The sequence below is a fragment of the Malassezia sympodialis genome, genomic scaffold (assembly GCF_000349305.1).
Source record: "Malassezia sympodialis ATCC 42132 genomic scaffold, msy_sf_11, whole genome shotgun sequence".
Lineage (NCBI taxonomy): Eukaryota > Fungi > Basidiomycota > Malasseziomycetes > Malasseziales > Malasseziaceae > Malassezia > Malassezia sympodialis.
Window position 1 is genome coordinate 223,718 of NW_017387809.1, and position 18,320 is coordinate 242,037.

Genomic DNA, 18,320 nt, shown 5'->3' on the forward strand with positions numbered 1-18,320 from the left:
GCGGCCCCATCCCCCGCCGCCTCGGCACCGGCGGTGCCGCTGGGCTCCGACCACGTGGGCTACCAGTTGCTGGCCAAAATGGCGCAGGACAGCGGCGAAGCCATGCCGTCACGGGCGCCGATAGTGCCACGTGTCGCAGCGGGACGGGCGGGTCTCGGGAGTACGGGCATGCTAGACGCCGAAACGTATGCACAGGGCACACCGCAAGCGCGGTACCAAGCGCAAGGGCGCGAGACGGCGCGCCGGCGGTACGAGGCCGAGGCGCCGCCCTAAATGACAAACACTTGCGTGCGGCGGAGTCCGCCGGCCGGACCTGCCGTGCCGCGCCCCAGTTCCATAAACTTGTGCTCGCGCTGTAGCGCTGTGAATGCCTCGCGTATATGCCATGCCTCGAGCGGCGACTCAATATTGGGCGGAAAGCTGAAGAGCGTGCACTGCGCCTCTCGGTCCAGCGAGCCATCGTCGGCCTTCTCCTTCTGTACTCGCATGGCCTGCGCGCGCGTATCCCATTCATGCTTGATTTGCATGGCACGTGTACATAGCTCATGCACGACTTCGAATGCAAGAAAGCCCAGGATGTCGATGGTATCGTCGCTGGGCTTCACATCCAAGTACATACCTGCGTGGATGAATTCGCGGAACCGTTTCGCCTTGCGGAACGTGAACGACGCCTGTCGGCATTCGGAGTAGAACACATACTCGTCGCGCGTCATACGGCGCGTCGTCTCGTCGGCCGCCTTGAGCCGACGCAGCGAATCTTCGTTTGTCTCGATGATATCTTCGTCGTCCTCGTCGGCGTCGTCGGCGGGCGCGCCGGCCACACGGGGAAAGTCGCTAAACAACGACCCGAGGTCCCAGGGCAGGCGCATCTTACGCTTGTTCACACGGAGTGGGCTGTCATCGCCCGCCTCGTCCATACCGTCACCATCAGCGCCACCGCCGCCGGGCCCGCCGGTATCGCCGCCGCTGTCTTTGGCATTCTTGCGCACGTCCTTCCAGCTCAAGTAAGTGCGCAAGCGGTTCACCTTGGCCCGGTCGTACCGGATCAAGAAGATGAGGTCTTCCGGCGCGAGGTACTTGGACTGGCGCCGCTGTGCGAGTTGGCGCGACTGGATAATCTGCGTGTGAGCAAGGGCTCGTACCATTTCAATCACCTGGTTCCGTACAATGTCTTCGATCAGGCGTGTCACTCGGGGGTCAGGGTTGTCGATCTCAGTCGACACAAACATCTGCATGTCAGCCTCACACACACACCATCTGCGCAATCTCTTGCTGGTACCGATAGACGGTGCCCCCATCGACGCTCCCCGTGCGGGCCGCCTCGTCGTCCATGCTCGTCCCAGGCAGCGCCGCGGCTGCGTCCTTTTCCTCCACTTGCTGGGCCCGCGTCATGATCGACCGGTCGCGGGCGGCGGCGGATGTCCTTTCGCTCTCGTCGACAGCGACACTTGCGCCTGGCGCCCCTACCCAAGCAGAAAAGGACGAGGTGCGTGGAAGCTACTGACCCAGTTTCTCCAGCTCTACCGTGCGTAGGACCGAGCACTGACCCAGACCGGTGGACAGCGCTGGAAGATGTGCCTCAGCGGCTCGCATCCACGAAGCAGCAGCTGGGGAAAATGATGGGGGTGATCCAGACGCGCACGGCGACGGAAACGCGACTCCGAAATGCGGCGTACGTACCTTTCTCTTATTACAGGGCGACGCAGCAGCGAGAGCAAGAGCGACTGCGGAAGCAGCTCCTGACGCGACTTGCGCCAAAAGGCTCGCGGCGCTATTTGCGCTCCATCGCGGCGACGGAGGAGGCGGCGACGAGGGCAGAGGAGGTGGAAAGGTCGTCGCGCCTGCTCGACGAGGCGAAGACGGAGCACCAGAGCCTGGAGAAGCTGCGCACGGACCTAATGCGGCAACAGTTCGAGGCGCAGTCCCTCGAGACGCAGATGGATGCGATGGGCCAGAAACTATTCCCCCGCGGCATGTCCTACGCTGCCCTGGATCGGCTTGTGCAGGAGGTCGATGTGCTAATGCTTGTGCGTAAGCTGGTGCCACTCGAGACCCAGCGCGAGAAACGCGCGCGCGCGGCTCTGTTCGAGTCGGAGACCCGGCTGAAGCGCGTCCAAAAAATCCTGCGCGATGTCCTACATCTGTCTATTCGGCTGGGCATCGCGAACGACAGCCGCGACCGCGTGCTACCTGCGAGTGTGTCCAAGATGACAAAAATGTCGACGCCCCTCCTGCTGCGGGCCAAGAGTGAGCTGGGCGACTTCTACACATGGATCGCCAAGGCGCGCATGCGCCAGGTGTTTATCCATGGCGCCCCAGCGATTGACCTGATTGACCTGACGCGCCTGCCCGGCAAGAGCGACAATTCGTTGGACCAAACTGGCCTGCAGAAAGCGGTCGAGCGAAATTTCTCCGAGACGCAGCGTGGCCTCTCCTATCTTCAGAATGAGATCTTGGTCTCCAAGGCGCGCGAAAAGGCCCTGTTCACCTACTGCGACGAGCTGGGCGAGCGCACTCGCGCGGCTCAGGCACGCGTGCGCGCGGCGTGGGCGTGCGTGCTGGAGGCGGAGCCCAGCACGATTGCCACTAAGCTCGTGGAGATCGAGGCGCAGCTCGAGCTCGCTCCCGGCGACGTGGGCCGTGTGCCAACGGGCGTTGCGGCAAAAGTAGCGGCGGAGGCGGAGGCGGAGCGCGAGGCCGCCGAAAAGGAGGCGAATGCGCCAGATTCTGAGGCAGGTACGACCGTGACGAGCTTCTCGCTGACGTCAACGATGGTGTCGGTGCCAGGGGCGGCGCCCGAGTCGTACCGGGTCGCACTGGCGCGCCTGCACCACGTGCTGGCGCAGGGCGATGTGGATGCTCGCACGGACCACGAGGACGAGGACCTGCCGTGGCACATGCACGCGCTAGGATTTTAGCACATGTATCACGTGATCGAGACTGTCCTGTACGCGCTCCGCCGGCAGAGGTCGCTACGCTCGGCTGGCTCGGTGGACGGTGCGCGATGGGTCTCGTGCACAGGATCCGCTCGTCCCCGAGCTACCTCTTTATTAAGTGCTATCTAATATGTACGCTAGTGACGCTCTTTGCTGCGCGGCCACTGTCCTCGCGGCTGAATGCGAATGGCCCGTGGACCTGGTACGAGTCGACGGAGGGCGGGCATGGCATGTCGTCGTGGGGGCGCATGCAAGCGCTTCTGGCCGGCGCGACGAGGCGTGAGAGCCGTACTGAGGCAACAGAAGGCCAGTCTCCGATGGGCATGCACTCACTAGGCGCGTGGTGGCAGGAGCGCCGCTTTCCATTCCTGTTTCCCCCGCCGCAGATCCCCCTGTCGCTGCCGCCGCCGGTGCGCCTGCCGCGCATCCCGATGCTCGAGCGGTGGCGTCTCCGGTGGCACGACATGTCGCATCTGCGGCGCCTCGTGGAAGTGGATGACGAGGACGTGGAAACGTTCCCGGAGCTCGAGTGGGACGCGCAGGTGCGGTGCTCCTCGGAGCTGCATGCAGACGAGCAGGCGGCGATTGACAAGCGGCGGTACCTCATGTCCTCGGAGGGCACGAATGCGCTCGCCCACTTTCTCCAGCTGCCGGAAGGCGAGTATGTGCATCCCGACGATGTGCCGCTCATTGCGATCGGCGGCTCTGGCGGCGGGTACCGCGCCATGTTTGGCTACTCGGGCTTCCTCAAGGAGGCGGAGAACACGGGCCTATGGCAGTGCACAACGTGGTGCTCGGCGGTGAGCGGCTCATGCTGGACGCTCGCGGCCTACTACACCATCGCGCAGTGCTCGACGGACGTGCTGATCGCGCATCTCCTTGCAATGGCGCACGAAGAGGCGCACCCGATGAGTCTACAAGCGATGGACCGCATCGCACGCTCGTCGCGCGGTATCTACTACCTGCTTGGTCCTCTGCTGCGCAAGTCCCGCAACAAGAAGCTGCACTGCCGCATCATGGATTTTTACGCCACGCTCGTCCTCTCGTACCAATTTCTGCCGCGCCCCCTCGCGCTTTTCGGCACGGACTACTCGTACAATGGGCCGCGCACGAACCAGGAGCCGTCCTTGCACGAGCACTCGCTCTGGGCCAAGTACGAGCCGAGCGAGGGCCTCAGCCGCAAGTCGTTCCAGTGGTCAAAGGTGTGGGAGCGCACGCGTGTGAACGAAGGACTACAGCCTATCCCGATCCTCACGGGCGTGCGCCGCGTATGGCGGCCGTACCCTGCGGGCGATGCGCCGGTGCAGGGCCCCTCGCACGATGGCCCGCCGCTCGTCGGCAGCGGCTACGACTGGTACGAGATCTCGCCGCTCGAGCTCGGCTGCCGCAGCATTGGCGCATGGATCCCGACGTGGGCGTACGGCCGCACATTTGAAAATGGGCGCTCGACGCACCGCGCGCCGGAGCAGATGCTCACGGCAATCGTGGGCCAGTGCACCGGTGCGCCGGCGGGGCCACTCACTGCGTATATTACGACGATGCTTGCGTCTATTCCACAGGGCACCGTCATGTCTACGCTGCTCAGCTGGGTGAACGACTTTGTCAAGATGAAGCAGTGGGAGAAGCGCTGGGGCAATCCGATCCGCGCGGCCGACGAGCCGAATCCTTTCTACGGACGCGGCATGGACGATGTGGTCATCAACATGGACAGTGCGACGCCTTCTGTGCCCCCACCGCCCCCGGCTGTGACGCGGCCTGCATCGCCGCTGCCGCCGCCGCCTCCGCCGACGGACGACGAGGCGCGGCCTGCGGATCCGATCAACACATTCTTCACGCAGCTGCCGCGCCTGCCGGAATTTGCACTAGAGCACAGGTTGCGTCCGCGGCGCGGAAGTGATGCGTCTGCCTCGACGTCCCTGCTGGAGAATGATCCCGAGACGTTCATGGCGCCCATGGAGGACCTCGACGTCGTGCACGACGACGAGGAGGTCGGTGGAAATACGCACACGCGGCAGTGGAAGTGGGAGCACACGCGCCGGCTGCGCTTGATGGACAGTGGTCTCTCGAACAACCTGCCGAACCATGTGCTGGCGCGGGAGGAGCGCCAGGCCGATGTGATTATTTCGTTCGATGCATCCTCAGACGTCAAGACCGGCGCTGCGCTCGAGCGCCTGCACGAGTTTGGCCGCGAATTCCACATTGATATCCGCCCGCGCCCTGTGGGCGACGAGCCCGACGTGGAAATCAGCTCGACCGACGGCCCCGAGACGACTGTGGGGCAGCGCCCGTCGCTGTCGCCTTCGGCGATGCAGCGCGACCTCGAGTCGGAGGCGGAGCGCATGCGCCTCCAATACGAGCACAAGTACGCACAGCGCCTTGACGGCTGGCGCCAGAAGAACGGGCCGGCCGAGGGCCGCGAACCTGACATCAACTTTGTGTACTGCCCGCTGCTCCCGAACGCCGCGCAGCCTGGTTTTGATCCTACGACTGCCCACTACAGCACCTCGTACAACCTCATTTGGACGGCGGATCAGGTGCGTGCGCTCCTGCGCACGGCCATGGCCAACGTGGAAGAGGGCAGTCGCTCGGTGCGTGTCATTCGCGATGCGGTGCGTGAGGCGTACGAGCGCAAGAAGAAGGCGCGTCTTGCACGTGAGGCAGGCGTACCGAGCGTCACCGTGACAGACACGGGCCATGTGCCCCACAGGCGCTCGAGCCCGACGCCGGCCGACCCCGACCCGCCCATGGGACCGCGAGGCGTGGCGGGCCCAGTGCCGGGCGAGCACATGGACGACGCGCCCGCGGACGATAGCGAGCTGAAGTCCCCGCGCGCTCCTACTCCGGCGCCGGCGCCGGACAAGGACAACTCGCCGGCCGGCCCTGACTCTGTGTGTGCGACGGCGCCGCTCGGGGCCTCTCCGCTGGCGATGCTGGCGCCCGCCGTGACGGCGGCTTGAACGCGGCCGAGTTTCTTACGTAATCATAGAGTCGTTGTCTGGCGAGCGCCGCCTCTGTTCACCACGTTTGATGACCACGCGCACGCTGCTGGGGCGCGCGCTCCGCGCATACAGCTCGACGGCGCGCGCGGCGCAGCACGAGTCTGAGAGAGCCGTCGCTGCGGCGCCGGCCGCCGAGCGCCTCCTGCCCGATGTCCAGTCGCCGCCGCCGACGCATGGCGTCCACGTTGCGACGCTGCAGCTCACGTCGTACAACAAAAAGACGTTTGAACTGGACTTTTTCGCAGACTTTGCGCTGCGTGTGGCGCATGCGATGCAGATTCCGACGGGCGGCATTGCTACGCTGCCGATCCGCACGTCGCTGTGGACGGTGCCGCGTGGGCCCTTTGTGCACAAAAAGTCGCAGGAAAACTTTTGGCGGCGCGTCCACCGGCGCTCGATCAAGATCTACGATGCGAGCGACGTGACGATCGACCGGTGGCTGCAGTTCCTGCGCCACCATGAAATGGCCGGTGTGGCCTCCAAGGTGCAGCTGTTCCGCCGCTATCCGCTGGGCGTGGGCCAACACATGCAGGAGGCCGCCTCGGACGTGACGACGAGCGAGCAGGCCGTCCGAGCCATGGCCGACGAGATCCTCCGCTCGCACCAGGGGCCTAGTAAATCATAGGTAACATTTACAGAGGGCATTCCGCTACGTCTTTCATACATGGTCCGGGTGTATGTAGAACGACAGGGGCTCTGCCGAGCCCATGCCTTTGGCTGCCGTCGCAGGAGACAGCGCACGGCTCGGCTCACACTTGATGGGAGGGAAGAAGCGCTTTTGTGTAGCCGCTGCCAGCGTCCGGGCATGCTTTGACATCGATTCAGCGAGCGACGACGCTGGCAGGGGCGGCAGCTTCTTTTCGTCCACCTGGGACGACACCCATGGTCCCACGCCGGGCTTGGCGACCTCACCAGTGAGATCGTTTCCACACCATTCGTAGTTCTGGGGCGGCGGCGTTTTGCACGACCGCAAGTTGCTCAACTCATTCTCCAGGCCCTCAGGGATCCACGACATGTGCCTAGGCAAGTGCGACTGCGCCGAGTCGGGAGGCGAGTCCGTTTCGTCCTCGAGCGTCGGGGCCGGGGACGGCGTGTGTGTTGCGCGCACTGGCGACACAACTGCCATGCCATTGCCGCAACTCGGCCACCCGTAGGACCACCAGCAGTCCGACGAGTTGCACAGCACCGCCGACTGGTCGGTCGGCTCCTGCGTAGAGGACACCCGAGGTGAATATGTACAAGGAGTGTCGTTGGAAAGACAGAGGGCTCGCGGCCGTGCCACACTGCGGCGCACTGGCAGGCTCGCCGCTGAGGCCGCAGCGTTTACACGCTGCGAGACACTCTGCCACTGGGACTCAAACTCCCTCTGTGTGGCCACAGGCAGCGAGTAGCTCCGCTCCATCATTGTCGCCGCCGGCGCCGAGCTCTGCCGAATAGGAACAGGAGGTGTAGGGCGCACAGGCGCCGGCGACATTTCACCAGACCCCGCCGCCCGGGCCGGGGTCGACCGCCAGGCCATCCTGGGCGTCGACGCCAAGGTATCAGACATACACATGTCTTGCACAGCAGCTTCTGTGAAACGACGCCGAGGCACGCTCCGGGCACCAGGCCCGCCAGCCCCCCCTGTTCCGAAAGAGGCGTCGGAAAGAGGGGCCATGACTACTGGGAAGCAACCTGCGACCCGCGATCCTTTTAATCCCATCAGCCCACCTGCGCGCCCAAAGGCAATAGGCGTGGATTGCACTGCAGGCCGCGCCCTAATTTGAGCCGCAGCTGACGGTGTCTCGTTGGCCCAGCCCGCGTGCTGGCCTACGCCCTGTGGCTCTGTTTAGTCAGAAATAGCCTCGAATGTGGAGGAGGCATGGGCCCACAAGCCAATCGGGCCCTCCTCTGCGTGCGGGCGCTATACTGGCCACTCGACGCAGGGGGGCAGTTTCTATTCTGCCCAGCCAGCCGCTGCCGCGGTTCTGGATAGACTCGTTTTTATTTCGCGGCACACGTATTGCGCAATATTTGCAGCACTACTTATGCCCACGCATACCGGGCTCTTATTGGTATCTACGAGGGCCCTGGGGTATCAAATCTGCATGTCAGTACACCGGACCACGCACCAAGCTGACTTCGAGCGTCCACACACGTCGGACCCACACACGAACAAGCATGCCATGTCCCTGCTCGAGCCAAGTACGCTCTTGCGGCGACATGGCCGCCAGGGTGGCGGGCGAGACGCTCGGACGGTCTGAGCGGCGCTGTGCACAGGGGACCACTATGTCCATACCGTCCCACCAGCACTTTCGCTGCGCGTCAGTCTAGCAGTACATACCGCCGGCTTGCGCCAAAATAGCAGGAGCTTTTGTGTCGTAGATAACTGCTGCTGATTCACACGCAGCACGCCGCCCTGTCCATCATCGACCCACTCGCCGATGTCGCCCGTGTCACCAGGCATCGTGGGGGGGATGCCTCGTTCCATGTCCGTGCCCTTCCGCTGCACGCCGATGGGGCGTGGCGGGAGCGGCGCATTGGACGGACGTCCACCTGGCAGCTCGCCTGCATGCGTCACACCCGTCTTGAGCAGTACGAGGGCGGTGCTGATGATCCCGCAGCGCGCCGGTTCGCGCGCGCGGTAGCCCCAGTGGTCCTCCGGCTCAAAGCCACTCATGCAGAGCATGTCAATCAGGTGCTGCTCAGCCAAATTGTTCTCTTTGTTGACGTTGCGCTGCAGCGCCGTGAAAATCTGGCGCCGCAGCAGCAGTGTATCGCCACACGCGTTCTTCAGCTGCGTGAATTCGGGCGCCGCGGGCGGCGGCACATTCGGGTTCGCCGACCGGGGAGCCGGCGTCTTTTTCATCGAGGCCGGCGGGATCGTAAAGTACTCGAGCTCCTCCCGCAAAACAATCACGGCCTGCTTGTGGAAGAGCGGCAGGTGGAAGGGCTGCCCAAATCCATTTCCCATAGGGTCCACCGAATCGAAATAGTTGGCGCTCAGGCCCGGGCCTTGGTAGATGCCCGGCGTAGTATCCGTGCCGTAGAAGTACTCTTGCGCGCGGCGGAAGAATGTGAGCACAAACTCCAGAGCCTTTGCATCGGACTAGCGCTCGTTAGACCCATCCACGTACATCCACATACACAACCTGCCCCTCCTCGCCGTCCGTCGACTCGTCGGCCGGGTCTGGAAGCATCAGGCCATTCGGAAACAGACAGAGCAGAATCGATTCAGGCAGACTCATAAGCGTTTCCCTGTCGATAACAAAGCAGAGTCCGCGCAAGTCCAGTATAATGCGCGACGCTGACGCATACTCGTTGGCGGGCTGCGTCCCGAGGTCGCCCATGGTCGGAGATGCGGGCGTGTGGAGGCACGCCGCCGCCCAAGCACAACACCACGTGGTTGAGGCATGTGTCGCTCTCCACATCGGCGCTGCGCCTGGTCCGTCGCTTCGTTGCACAGCTCATGGTTCGCTCCAGCCAGGTTGTGCGTGTGTCCGACTCGCTGCCACTCGCACAGAGTGTGGACGAGGACCAGAGCTCTGAACTCACCCAATGCAAGCAGCAGGCCAAGATCATTTTCCGGAAGATCACGCCGCAGTCCGAGACCCGCTGCAGTATCGATACCGGGGCCTTGTCGATGCAGTACGTCGTGGCCACTTACACAGCTACCTCATCCAGCCACCACCGAGTGATCCTGCATCGGTGGTGTACCTGACAATCACCGACCGGTCGTATCCTCGCAAGCTCGCGTTCTCGTACCTGGATGAGCTGGCGCGTGAGTTTGGCCTGAGCTACGGGCGCCAGGTCGCGCAGCCGACCTTGCGGCCCTATGCGTTTGTGGCCTTCGACACGTTCATGCAGCGCACAAAGCGCCTCTATGCAGATTCACGCACGGCCGAGACGGCCGCAGGCTCGCACCTGGATCGGCTCAACGAGGACTTGCAGGACGTGCAGAAGATTATGACGAAGAATATGGAGGATTTGCTATGGCGAGGCGACAGTTTGGACCGTGCGTAGGCGCTGCTGACCACAGACATGTCGTCGATGTCGTCGAGCCTGCGCGACGAGTCGCTCAAGTACCGCCGTGCGGCGCGTAAGATTAACGTGGATGCCATGATCCGCAAGTATGCGCCGTACGTATGCCTCCCTGACGCGCAGGATGGGCGCGATAGCCGTGCTCGTGCTCTTCGTCCTGTATGTCAAGCTCATGTAGATGCACGTGATACGCTCGCGGGCGGCGCGCTCATCCAGGTACGCGCTAGGCAGCATGTCTGGGTCGGGGGGCCACGGCAGCGCGCTGCACTCGCATGCTCTGCCTGCCTATGCGGGCGACTATTTTCCAGCGGGGCATGGCGGTGTATCGACAGCGGCCAACGCTGAGCTGGAGGAGCGGGACCCCGAGACAGGCCTGACGCTCTGGACCGCGACGCGGCTTGCTACGCTGCAGGCGAAGCTGCAGCAGCGGCTGGGTCCCGAGTTCCTGAGCCAGCGGCCTGGCCCGGGTGGCGGCCAGAAGCTCACGTACCTCGAGGGATGGAAAGCGATTGATCTGGCGAACGAGATCTTTGGCTTTAATGGCTGGTCGACGAGTGTTGTCAGCTTGGATGTCGACTATGTGCGTCGCGCCTACTGACCCCAGCTGGACGTGCATCCTGAGACGGGCAAGTGCCAGTGTGGTGTGAGTGCGATTGTGCGCATCACCCTCCGTGATGGCACGTATCATGAAGACGTCGGCTATGGCCATGCCGAGGGCGCGCGGGGCAAGCACGCGGCTCTCGAAAAGGTAGGCGTCGCGTGCTGACCCCAGTGTAAGAAGGAGGCGATTACAGACTCGATCAAGCGGGGCCTCAAGACGTTCGGGCGGCTTTTGGGGTGCGTTGTGTGGCTAACCGCAGCAACTGCCTGTACGACCGGCAATACGCACGCGACGTGCTGCGGATGCCCGTCCCCCATGTGCCGCTGCGCTCCGACGATCTGCACCGGCATGCTGATGTCGTCGCGCACATGGGCACGAAGCGGCCGCGGTCCGAGGCGCGAGCGGTGCCGCCGGCGCGAGCGGCGCCCGCGCCCGCGCCACCGCCGGCGCCTATCGACGACGAGGCGGAGCTGTGGTGCCAGGACGATTCGGAAGCGGCCACGATGGCCCTGGAGTTGGAGCTGGAGGAAGACCTGATTCTACGGGAGTCGCAGCTGGCACAGGAGCTGGACGAGTAGCGGCGACTCTGATCCAGTCAGAGTGCGGGGCAGCCGCTCACCTCCTTTGCGCACGCGCAGACATCTGCATCGACTCGATTTCCGCCTCGAGCTGCTTGATCGCGCCGTGCGTCATCTCGAGGTCCTTGTTGAGGCGGTCGCGCTCGGCGATGAGGTGCTGCTCCCACTGGCGGAAGCGGCCCTCCTCGAGCTTGACCTGATCTGTGAACTTGCGCCGCAGGGCCTCTTCCTCCTCCTTGAAGCGGGGGTTCTCGACCTTCTTGACTTTGGGCTCACCGTACTTGCGCGTCTCCATCTGCGCCTGGCGGTAGGCTTCATAGTGCAGCTCCTCCGTGTTCGAGATGAGGTCGAGCATGTGCGTGCGGATGAGCAGCGAGCGGAGCTTCTTAAAGTCGCAGTGGTTCTCGTTCTCGACTTCGGCCACACCCCACACGTACTCGCGGCCGCGCACCGTGCGCCCGTCGCGCGTGCGCACGTCCTTGGTGCTGCCGATGATGCTGAACGGCATCGACGCCATGAGCGAGCGCGCGTGGTCCGCGCTCGCCTCGTCGATTGCGTCGAGCGGCGGCGCGAACACACGGATGCTGTGCGTGTGGATCACGTCGCGGATGCGATCCTTGAACCGCGCGAGGTCGTTCGGCGTGAGTGTATCGGCCTTGGCCACAACGGGAATCAGGTTCACGCGCGACGAGAGGCGCTTCATCACCTCAATGTCGAGCGGCTTGAGCGTGTGGCCAGTCGGGGCAATAAAGTACAAGCACGCGTGCACGCGGGGGTCGCGAATGTTCTGGCGCACCGGCTGCTGCTCCTGGCGCATGTACGACTCGTGCTGGTCGTCAATAAAGTCGACGAGCGGCGACCAGCAGTCGCGGTTGTTCACGTAGTCACCAAAGCCGGGCGTGTCGATGACCGTCAGATTGACGCGGAACTGCTTCTCCTCGAGCTCCGCGCGGATCACGTCGACCTCCACGGTCTTGTCGAGGTGGGCGGTGTAGCGCTGGGCGTAGTCGATGCCCGGTGCGAGGTCCGTGCGGAAGAGCGTATTGATGACTGCGTGAGTGCCAATAACGTACGCGTCGTCTTGCCCGTGCCGCTCTCGCCCACGACCATCAGCGTGAAGTTCGCCGGGGTCCGCGACGCAATGCGGTGTCGCTGGGGTCAGTCTAGGCTACGCACCTGATTCGGCAAGTTCGAGATACCTGGTGTCAGAGCATGCATATAACGTACCGATCGGCTCGGTAGTCGTGGTCGTCATGGTCGTCATCCCGTCGACGGCCGCCATACTCGCTCGGAGGTAGACAAACAGCCCGGCGGCAGCGGTGGCCCCAGGCACGCGCGCCTCGCGCGCTGCTCGGCCGATATCACGTGATAGCGACGTCGCAGCGTCGCGCACGACGACCGCCTCCGCCGCAGGCTATGGGTGCGTACGAGCGCGCTGACCGCAGACTACCAGAACCGCGCGGGCAACAAGGGTGCGGGTATTGCAAGCGCCGATGAGGCGGCGATCGACAGGCGTGAGCGCTTGCGCCGCCTCGCCATGGAGACGATTGACCTCAGCAAGGACCCATACATCCTGCGGAACCACCTCGGCACGATCGAATGTCGCCTGTGCTTGACGATGCATGCCAACGAGGGCTCGTACCTCTCGCATACCCAGGGAAAGAAGCATCAGACCAACCTGCAGCGCCGCGCCGCCCTCGAGGCGCGCTCGAATGATGCCGACGCCAAGGCTACGACGGCGCTGCTTGCGCCGGTGCCCGAGATGCCGAAAAAGACGTTTGTCAAGATTGGGCGGCCGGGCTACAAGATCACCAAGATCCGTGAGCCCCTCCTCCCCCCTGCGGAGGCGGACGAGGACGAGGCGACGCGGCAGCACCGCGTGAGCACGAGCGGCCGCGTCGGGCTGCTGTTCGAGGTAAGCCTGCCGGAGATCAAGGCGGAGGTCCTCCCGCTCCACCGCTTCATGAGCAGCTTTGAGCAGCGCAAGGAAGCGCCGAACCGCGCATGGCAGTATCTGCTCGTCGCCGCCGAGCCGTACGAAACCATCGCGTTCAAGCTGCAGTCGCGCGAAATCGACCGCTCTCACACCCTCACCGTCCCTGGCGTGCCGCTGCCCGAGCAGCGCGACGAGCCGGCGACGTGGAGCCACTGGGACCCCGTCCACAAGACCTATACCATCCAAGTGCTTTTCCGGCCGCTGCCGGGTGTACAGTAGACTAGGATACCACGTCGAGCATCGCCTCGACTGACAGGAACTTTTCGCGGCACTTGCCTAGCTGCGCGCCACGCGCGCGCTCCGCGGCATCGATCTGGCGCCAGTCGTCGTACCGCACAACGCGCCGCCCGGCCAGCGCCTCGGGCTCGCCGCCCAGCGGCTCGGCCTGTCCTGCGGATGCACACAGCGTGCGGCGTCCCACGGCCCAGTCGGCCAGAATCGTATCGGCTGCGGCGAACGCGTCCATCATCGTCGAGGCAATCACGCCGACGGGCCCTGTCGCGAGCCAGCCAGATACATACATACCCGGCACCACCGACTGCGCCGCCACGACGCGGTGCTGCTCGTTCGGGACCCTGTGGCGCTGCGTGTCAAATGGCAGCGCGCCAGGCGAGCCATCCAGCGGGCGCGATCGGTAGCCGACGCTTGCGACAACAAGGTCAGTCTGTGTCGTCTCCGTAGCGCCGGTGGTCTGCGCGCGCCCATCCACCACCTCTGTCACGTCCCAGTGCGCCTGCGCCACGCCGCCGTCGCCCGTAAAGGCGCGTGGCGCGCGGTGAAGATGCACGCCCCATGTTGGCACATGCGATGGCGAGTAGGCACACCGGCTGCCTTTCTTCAGCTGCTGCAGGAGGCGCGTCTTCGCACGCTTGGTACCTGCGTCGGTGCTCTGTGCGACGTGCGCTAAAGCCGTATCCAGCACCGCCGGATCCAGCGGCTGGAGCGCGACATGGGGCAGCGCGAGCATCTCGCGCAGCTCCTTGTTCGTAAATGCCAGCTCTGCCGCACCACGACGAACGAACAGGCCGACATGCCTCACATCCCACGTGCGCAGGCGCTCCAGCACTGTCTGCGGCACATCCGTATCTGCGAGCCGCTGCGCCGGCGGCGCGGCGCGGCACTGGCGCAGCAGGATGCGCGCGACGTCGAGCGCCACGTTGCCTGCACCTACGACAGCGACGTCGTGAATGCGTCTGCCGTCGACTGCGTTCAGACGCGCGCCTGCAGCGTGGGCGTCGGGGTGGCCATTGTACCACTGCACAAAGTCGAGCGCACTGTACACGCGGTCCAGCTCGCCACTGCTCCCGGGCACGTGCAGCGCGCGCGCATCGCTCGCGCCGTAGGAGAAAAGGATATGCGTGTAGTACGGCGCGAGCTCACGCAGCGATACGTGCTCGGTGGGCGGGCTCCGCGGCGCATCGTCGGCTGTCACACGCACGTTGCCCAGGAACGTAAAGCGCGGATCACGCGCGACTTGGTCAAACTTGTGCTCCACATTCTGTGTGAGTCGGACAACGTACGCGGACCTCGGGGTGGTCGGGCGCGACGCCGTAGCGCACGAGGCCAAACGGTGTCGGCAGTCGCTCATACATGTGCACCTCGACGCCACCGGCGCCGGTGCCGTGCCCTCCGTCAAACTTCTGCAGGACGCGTGCCGCTGCATAAAAGCCGCTCGGGCCTGCGCCGACAATGGCGAGGCGCAGCGGCGGCGCGCGCGCCACGCACGTCGCGGCGAAGCGACCCACGTGCGAAGGAAGCATGATGGTCCAGTGTGGAGGTGGGAGCGCTACGCGACCTGGGCGTTCTCGAGCCAGTCGAGCGTCGTGTTCTCGAGATGGTCGTCCCAGTCCGCGAGTGCGGCCCACCTGCCGCTATCTATGTCTTTCTCGAGCTGCGGCACGAGAGTGCTGGCGTCCGCGACGTCGACACGAACGGCCTGACGCGCAGTCGCCGACAGCGCGCTTGGCGGCGACTCGAGCAGCTTGTCGCCGTACACCTGCGTTAGTGGAGCAGCGTACAAAGAGAGAGAGCGGGGGCTGCGCAAGTTTCTGCGCGAGCTTCTGCGCGAGCGCGGCTGTGGTCGGCGAGACGCTCTTCTGGTCGAGGCGCTCGGGCACCTCGTATACGCCGACGATCTTGCAGGGCTTTGCCGCGAGATGCGCTTCAATCTGCGTCAGTCGGCGCTACGCACGAGAGCGAGGCCCGCCTCGATCATGGGGCTCAGTGTCGTCCAGTGGTGCGCGAGCGGCACCACATCGGCCACGTCGTAGACGCCGTCTACAGTGCCTACGAGCACGCCCACACACGTGTACGCAGGGTACTTGGCCGCATGGAACACAAGTTTCTTGTAGGCGCGCGCTGACAGCTGTGCGCGCGAAGGTCCGTCGCTGCCGCCCATCGTCGCAGGAAGACGCGGGCCACAACCTCCACTTGTCACCAACGTCCACGGATGGCCGAGCCGGCGACGACGGCGGAGCTCCCGACGCTCAAGGTGCTGCTGATCGGCTCGTCGGGCGTCGGCAAGTCGGCGCTTGTGCGTCGATATACCGACGATGTATTCGTTGAGGACGACGCTGCGGCCACGATCGGCGTCGACTTCAAGATCCAGAGTCTGTGCGTCGACGGCAAGTGGTGCAAGCTCAGTATCTGGGATACGGCCGGTCAGGAGCGCTACCGCACACTAACGAGTAGCTACTACCGCGGAGCACAGGGCGTGATCCTTGTATACGACGTCACGGACGCGCGCTCGTTTGACGACCTGCCGTCGTGGCTGCAGGAGCTCAACACGTTCCAGGGCGCCGTGCCGCCCCTCCGCCTCCTGGTCGGCAACAAGGTCGACTGCACCGCCGAGCGTGTCGTCACGTCAGAGCAAGGCGCCGACTTTGCCGCCGCGCACGGCTGCCTGTTCGTCGAGTGCAGCGCCAAGGCCGGCCACGGCGTCGACGACGCCTTTGCCGAGCTCGTGCGCCAGGTACGTGCGGCCTACTTACGCAGATTGTATCGACGCCGGCGCTCTGGGACTCGGTCGCGCCGGGCGTGCGCCGGCCCGGCGACCGCATCCCCGGCGGCGCGCCCGACGCGCGCGTCGAGCTGAATGCGCCGAAAGGCGCGCAAAGCTCCTGTGCCTGCTAAGCCGCTGCGCGCGCATCCTGTGCCTGCTTCGTCAGGGCCTTGTGCGCGTGCGCACTCGTGTCGGTGCGCAGCAGCTCGCGCAGTAGCACCGTGGCATACGACGACGGCGGCAGTTGGAACACGAGCTGCAGCGCCAGGTACGGCGCCGCGTCCGACGCCGCCGGTAGCGCCTCGGAGTGCAGCAGCGCATCCTCGTCCGTGGCGCATAGCGGCGCATCGGGATCGTCGTACCGCAGGAACGAGCATGTCATCCCTGCCGGTTTCTGGACCATGCGCCGGAACGCGCCTTTCAGGCGGTACTCGGGCTGCCGCGACGACGCGAGCGAGAGCGGCGTGAGGCCGTCGGCTTGCAGCATAGCCGTGTACAGATCCGCGAGCCATCCCTCGGGCAGGTGCACCTCGGCGCCGGGCATCGGCATCACAACCTGCTCGATCGAGGCGTGCGCTGCGTCCTCGGCCGTCAGCACACGGTGCGTGCCGTCTTTCTCGATCATGTCGCCGGCCACGGGCGCGCGCGCGCCGTGCCGCCGCACGCGCTCCGACACAAGCCGGTTCCATAGGTACGATTGGTACGCATGCACATACATGAGCCGCAGCGACCGCGGGATATGCTGGAACGCGCCGAGCGCATCGTTCGGCGACCAGTGCGGCGAGCACATCTTCTCCAGCACGGCGCGCTCCGCCACACACGTCTTGGGGTACAGCCGGTATGCCTCGCGGTAGTCGCGCGCAGCGACGGCGGCCTGCGCCGCACGCACCGCGGCTACAGCCGGCGGCGCACCCTCGTCCGCCGGCGCTTCGTCCGCCGGCGCCTGCAGCACGAGCCGCACGGCCTCCGCATAGTCGCCGCGAAGCACCGCGAGGCCGACGGCGTGCGTCGATACCTGCCCCGTGCCGAAGCGCTGCATGCCAAAGTAGTTGAGGAAGCCATGCTCCTCCATTTGCGCCACCTGCTGCGTGAGCGCAGCAGTGAGCGAGGGCACGTCCGCGGCGCTCTCGTCTGCCCAGCGCACGTCGCGCAGCGTAATGGTGAACTGGTTGCCCTTCAGGTCGCCCAGCTGCAGCGGCGCCGACGCATACGCCAGGTGCGCGATGCGCAGGCCCCGCTCTGCGCGCGTCGTGAGCGCAAGCTCGCGTGTGCGCCGTCTTGTCTCGCCAGGCGCGCTCGAGACGGGCTGGCCAATGTGGTTGATCATGTTCCACACGTCCATCGCCGTGCGCCGCCCGCGCTGCAGCGCGACGCGCTGCACCGTTACAGCGCGCTTGTCCTTGGTGCCAGCGACGCTGAGCTGGTTCGCCGCACTCGCACGCCCGCGGCTGTCGAGCTTGAGGAAGCGCGCGAGCCACTGGAGTGCTTCCTGGCTGTCGCGATTCGTCTTCTGGAGCGTAAAGTGAATGTACGGCGGGGCCGCCACCGCCTCGGAGCGCGGGTCGTCGCGGGGACGGGCGCGGGCGTCCGCGGAGCGGCGCGCGACGCGGATCGCGGGCGTGCCATCGCCAAGCGTTGCCGCCTCTGACTGGAGCGTGGCGCCGGCGAGCTCGCGGATCAGCTGGTGCACGCGCGTGCGGTCTGCCTTGTCGGGCAGCGCGCGCGAGTCGACAGGGGCCGCGTCCGCATCGGCTGCGAGCGCCTTGAGTGCGTCGACGGCATCAAAGTACGGAGCGAGGTCCTCCCACTGCCCCGGGGCCGCTTCAGCAGGGACGAACAGGTCGGTCGGTGGCGCGAGGGAGGTGATGCGTGTGACGTGGCCTCCTAGGTCAATTTCGTGCACGAGAAAGTCGGTGTAGCGCTGCTTGAGGATCGCGTGCAGCGGCCGCCAGTCGGCGTGGATATACTCGAGCAGGCCCACATCGCGCTCGCCCAGGCGGTGTGGCGCGTCAGTGCGCGTGCGCTTGGCGGGGCGAGCGTCCGTATCAGCGCTTGGCATGGTTATGGCTCGTGGCGGCAGCCTCCACGTGGCTGCTGCACGGTTATCTTGGCCGGTGCTTATCAGCTGCACCATGCAGCCAAGAACGCGGCCTCTTGCGCAGGAAAATTTCGGGTCTCGGCCTCTGTCT

General features: G+C 65.1%; 11 protein-coding genes across 11 annotated transcripts; 6 read left to right on the forward strand and 5 right to left on the reverse strand.

Moving 5' to 3' along the window:
- Nucleotides 1-269: 269 nt before the first annotated feature.
- Nucleotides 270-1,332, reverse strand: MSY001_2422 (uncharacterized protein; the record flags this gene model as incomplete). The annotated part of the gene is made up of 3 exons (XM_018884273.1): nucleotides 270-1,118; nucleotides 1,143-1,229; nucleotides 1,255-1,332. The coding sequence occupies 3 exons, from the start codon at nucleotides 1,330-1,332 to the stop codon at nucleotides 270-272; spliced, it is 1,014 nt and encodes a 337-aa protein (XP_018740949.1).
- Nucleotides 1,333-1,616: 284 nt separating this feature from the next.
- MSY001_2423 (uncharacterized protein) lies at nucleotides 1,617-2,918 on the forward strand (the record flags this gene model as incomplete). The annotated part of the gene is made up of 2 exons (XM_018884274.1): nucleotides 1,617-1,672; nucleotides 1,697-2,918. 2 exons carry the CDS (start codon nucleotides 1,617-1,619, stop codon nucleotides 2,916-2,918), a joined length of 1,278 nt encoding a protein of 425 aa, XP_018740950.1.
- Nucleotides 2,919-3,004: 86 nt separating this feature from the next.
- MSY001_2424 (uncharacterized protein) lies at nucleotides 3,005-5,893 on the forward strand (the record flags this gene model as incomplete). The annotated part of the gene is made up of 1 exon (XM_018884275.1): nucleotides 3,005-5,893. The coding sequence occupies one exon, from the start codon at nucleotides 3,005-3,007 to the stop codon at nucleotides 5,891-5,893; it is 2,889 nt and encodes a 962-aa protein (XP_018740951.1).
- A 70-nt stretch (nucleotides 5,894-5,963) lies between these two features.
- MSY001_2425 (uncharacterized protein) lies at nucleotides 5,964-6,560 on the forward strand (the record flags this gene model as incomplete). The annotated part of the gene is made up of 1 exon (XM_018884277.1): nucleotides 5,964-6,560. The coding sequence occupies one exon, from the start codon at nucleotides 5,964-5,966 to the stop codon at nucleotides 6,558-6,560; it is 597 nt and encodes a 198-aa protein (XP_018740952.1).
- Nucleotides 6,561-8,025: 1,465 nt separating this feature from the next.
- Nucleotides 8,026-9,264, reverse strand: MSY001_2426 (uncharacterized protein; the record flags this gene model as incomplete). Its single annotated transcript, XM_018884278.1, has 3 exons — nucleotides 8,026-8,232; nucleotides 8,259-9,023; nucleotides 9,052-9,264. The coding sequence occupies 3 exons, from the start codon at nucleotides 9,262-9,264 to the stop codon at nucleotides 8,026-8,028; spliced, it is 1,185 nt and encodes a 394-aa protein (XP_018740953.1).
- A 119-nt stretch (nucleotides 9,265-9,383) lies between these two features.
- Nucleotides 9,384-9,937, forward strand: MSY001_2427 (uncharacterized protein; the record flags this gene model as incomplete). The annotated part of the gene is made up of 2 exons (XM_018884279.1): nucleotides 9,384-9,562; nucleotides 9,586-9,937. 2 exons carry the CDS (start codon nucleotides 9,384-9,386, stop codon nucleotides 9,935-9,937), a joined length of 531 nt encoding a protein of 176 aa, XP_018740954.1.
- A 1,234-nt stretch (nucleotides 9,938-11,171) lies between these two features.
- Nucleotides 11,172-12,244, reverse strand: MSY001_2428 (uncharacterized protein; the record flags this gene model as incomplete). Its single annotated transcript, XM_018884280.1, has 2 exons — nucleotides 11,172-12,184; nucleotides 12,208-12,244. 2 exons carry the CDS (start codon nucleotides 12,242-12,244, stop codon nucleotides 11,172-11,174), a joined length of 1,050 nt encoding a protein of 349 aa, XP_018740955.1.
- Nucleotides 12,245-12,550: 306 nt separating this feature from the next.
- On the forward strand, nucleotides 12,551-13,349 carry MSY001_2429 (uncharacterized protein; the record flags this gene model as incomplete). The annotated part of the gene is made up of 2 exons (XM_018884281.1): nucleotides 12,551-12,554; nucleotides 12,580-13,349. 2 exons carry the CDS (start codon nucleotides 12,551-12,553, stop codon nucleotides 13,347-13,349), a joined length of 774 nt encoding a protein of 257 aa, XP_018740956.1.
- Nucleotide 13,350: 1 nt separating this feature from the next.
- MSY001_2430 (uncharacterized protein) lies at nucleotides 13,351-14,890 on the reverse strand (the record flags this gene model as incomplete). Its single annotated transcript, XM_018884282.1, has 2 exons — nucleotides 13,351-14,628; nucleotides 14,651-14,890. The coding sequence occupies 2 exons, from the start codon at nucleotides 14,888-14,890 to the stop codon at nucleotides 13,351-13,353; spliced, it is 1,518 nt and encodes a 505-aa protein (XP_018740957.1).
- Nucleotides 14,891-15,579: 689 nt separating this feature from the next.
- Nucleotides 15,580-16,224, forward strand: MSY001_2431 (uncharacterized protein; the record flags this gene model as incomplete). The annotated part of the gene is made up of 1 exon (XM_018884283.1): nucleotides 15,580-16,224. One exon carries the CDS (start codon nucleotides 15,580-15,582, stop codon nucleotides 16,222-16,224), a length of 645 nt encoding a protein of 214 aa, XP_018740958.1.
- A 34-nt stretch (nucleotides 16,225-16,258) lies between these two features.
- Nucleotides 16,259-18,190, reverse strand: MSY001_2432 (uncharacterized protein; the record flags this gene model as incomplete). Its single annotated transcript, XM_018884284.1, has 1 exon — nucleotides 16,259-18,190. The coding sequence occupies one exon, from the start codon at nucleotides 18,188-18,190 to the stop codon at nucleotides 16,259-16,261; it is 1,932 nt and encodes a 643-aa protein (XP_018740959.1).
- Between the last annotated feature and the right edge of the window lie 130 nt (nucleotides 18,191-18,320).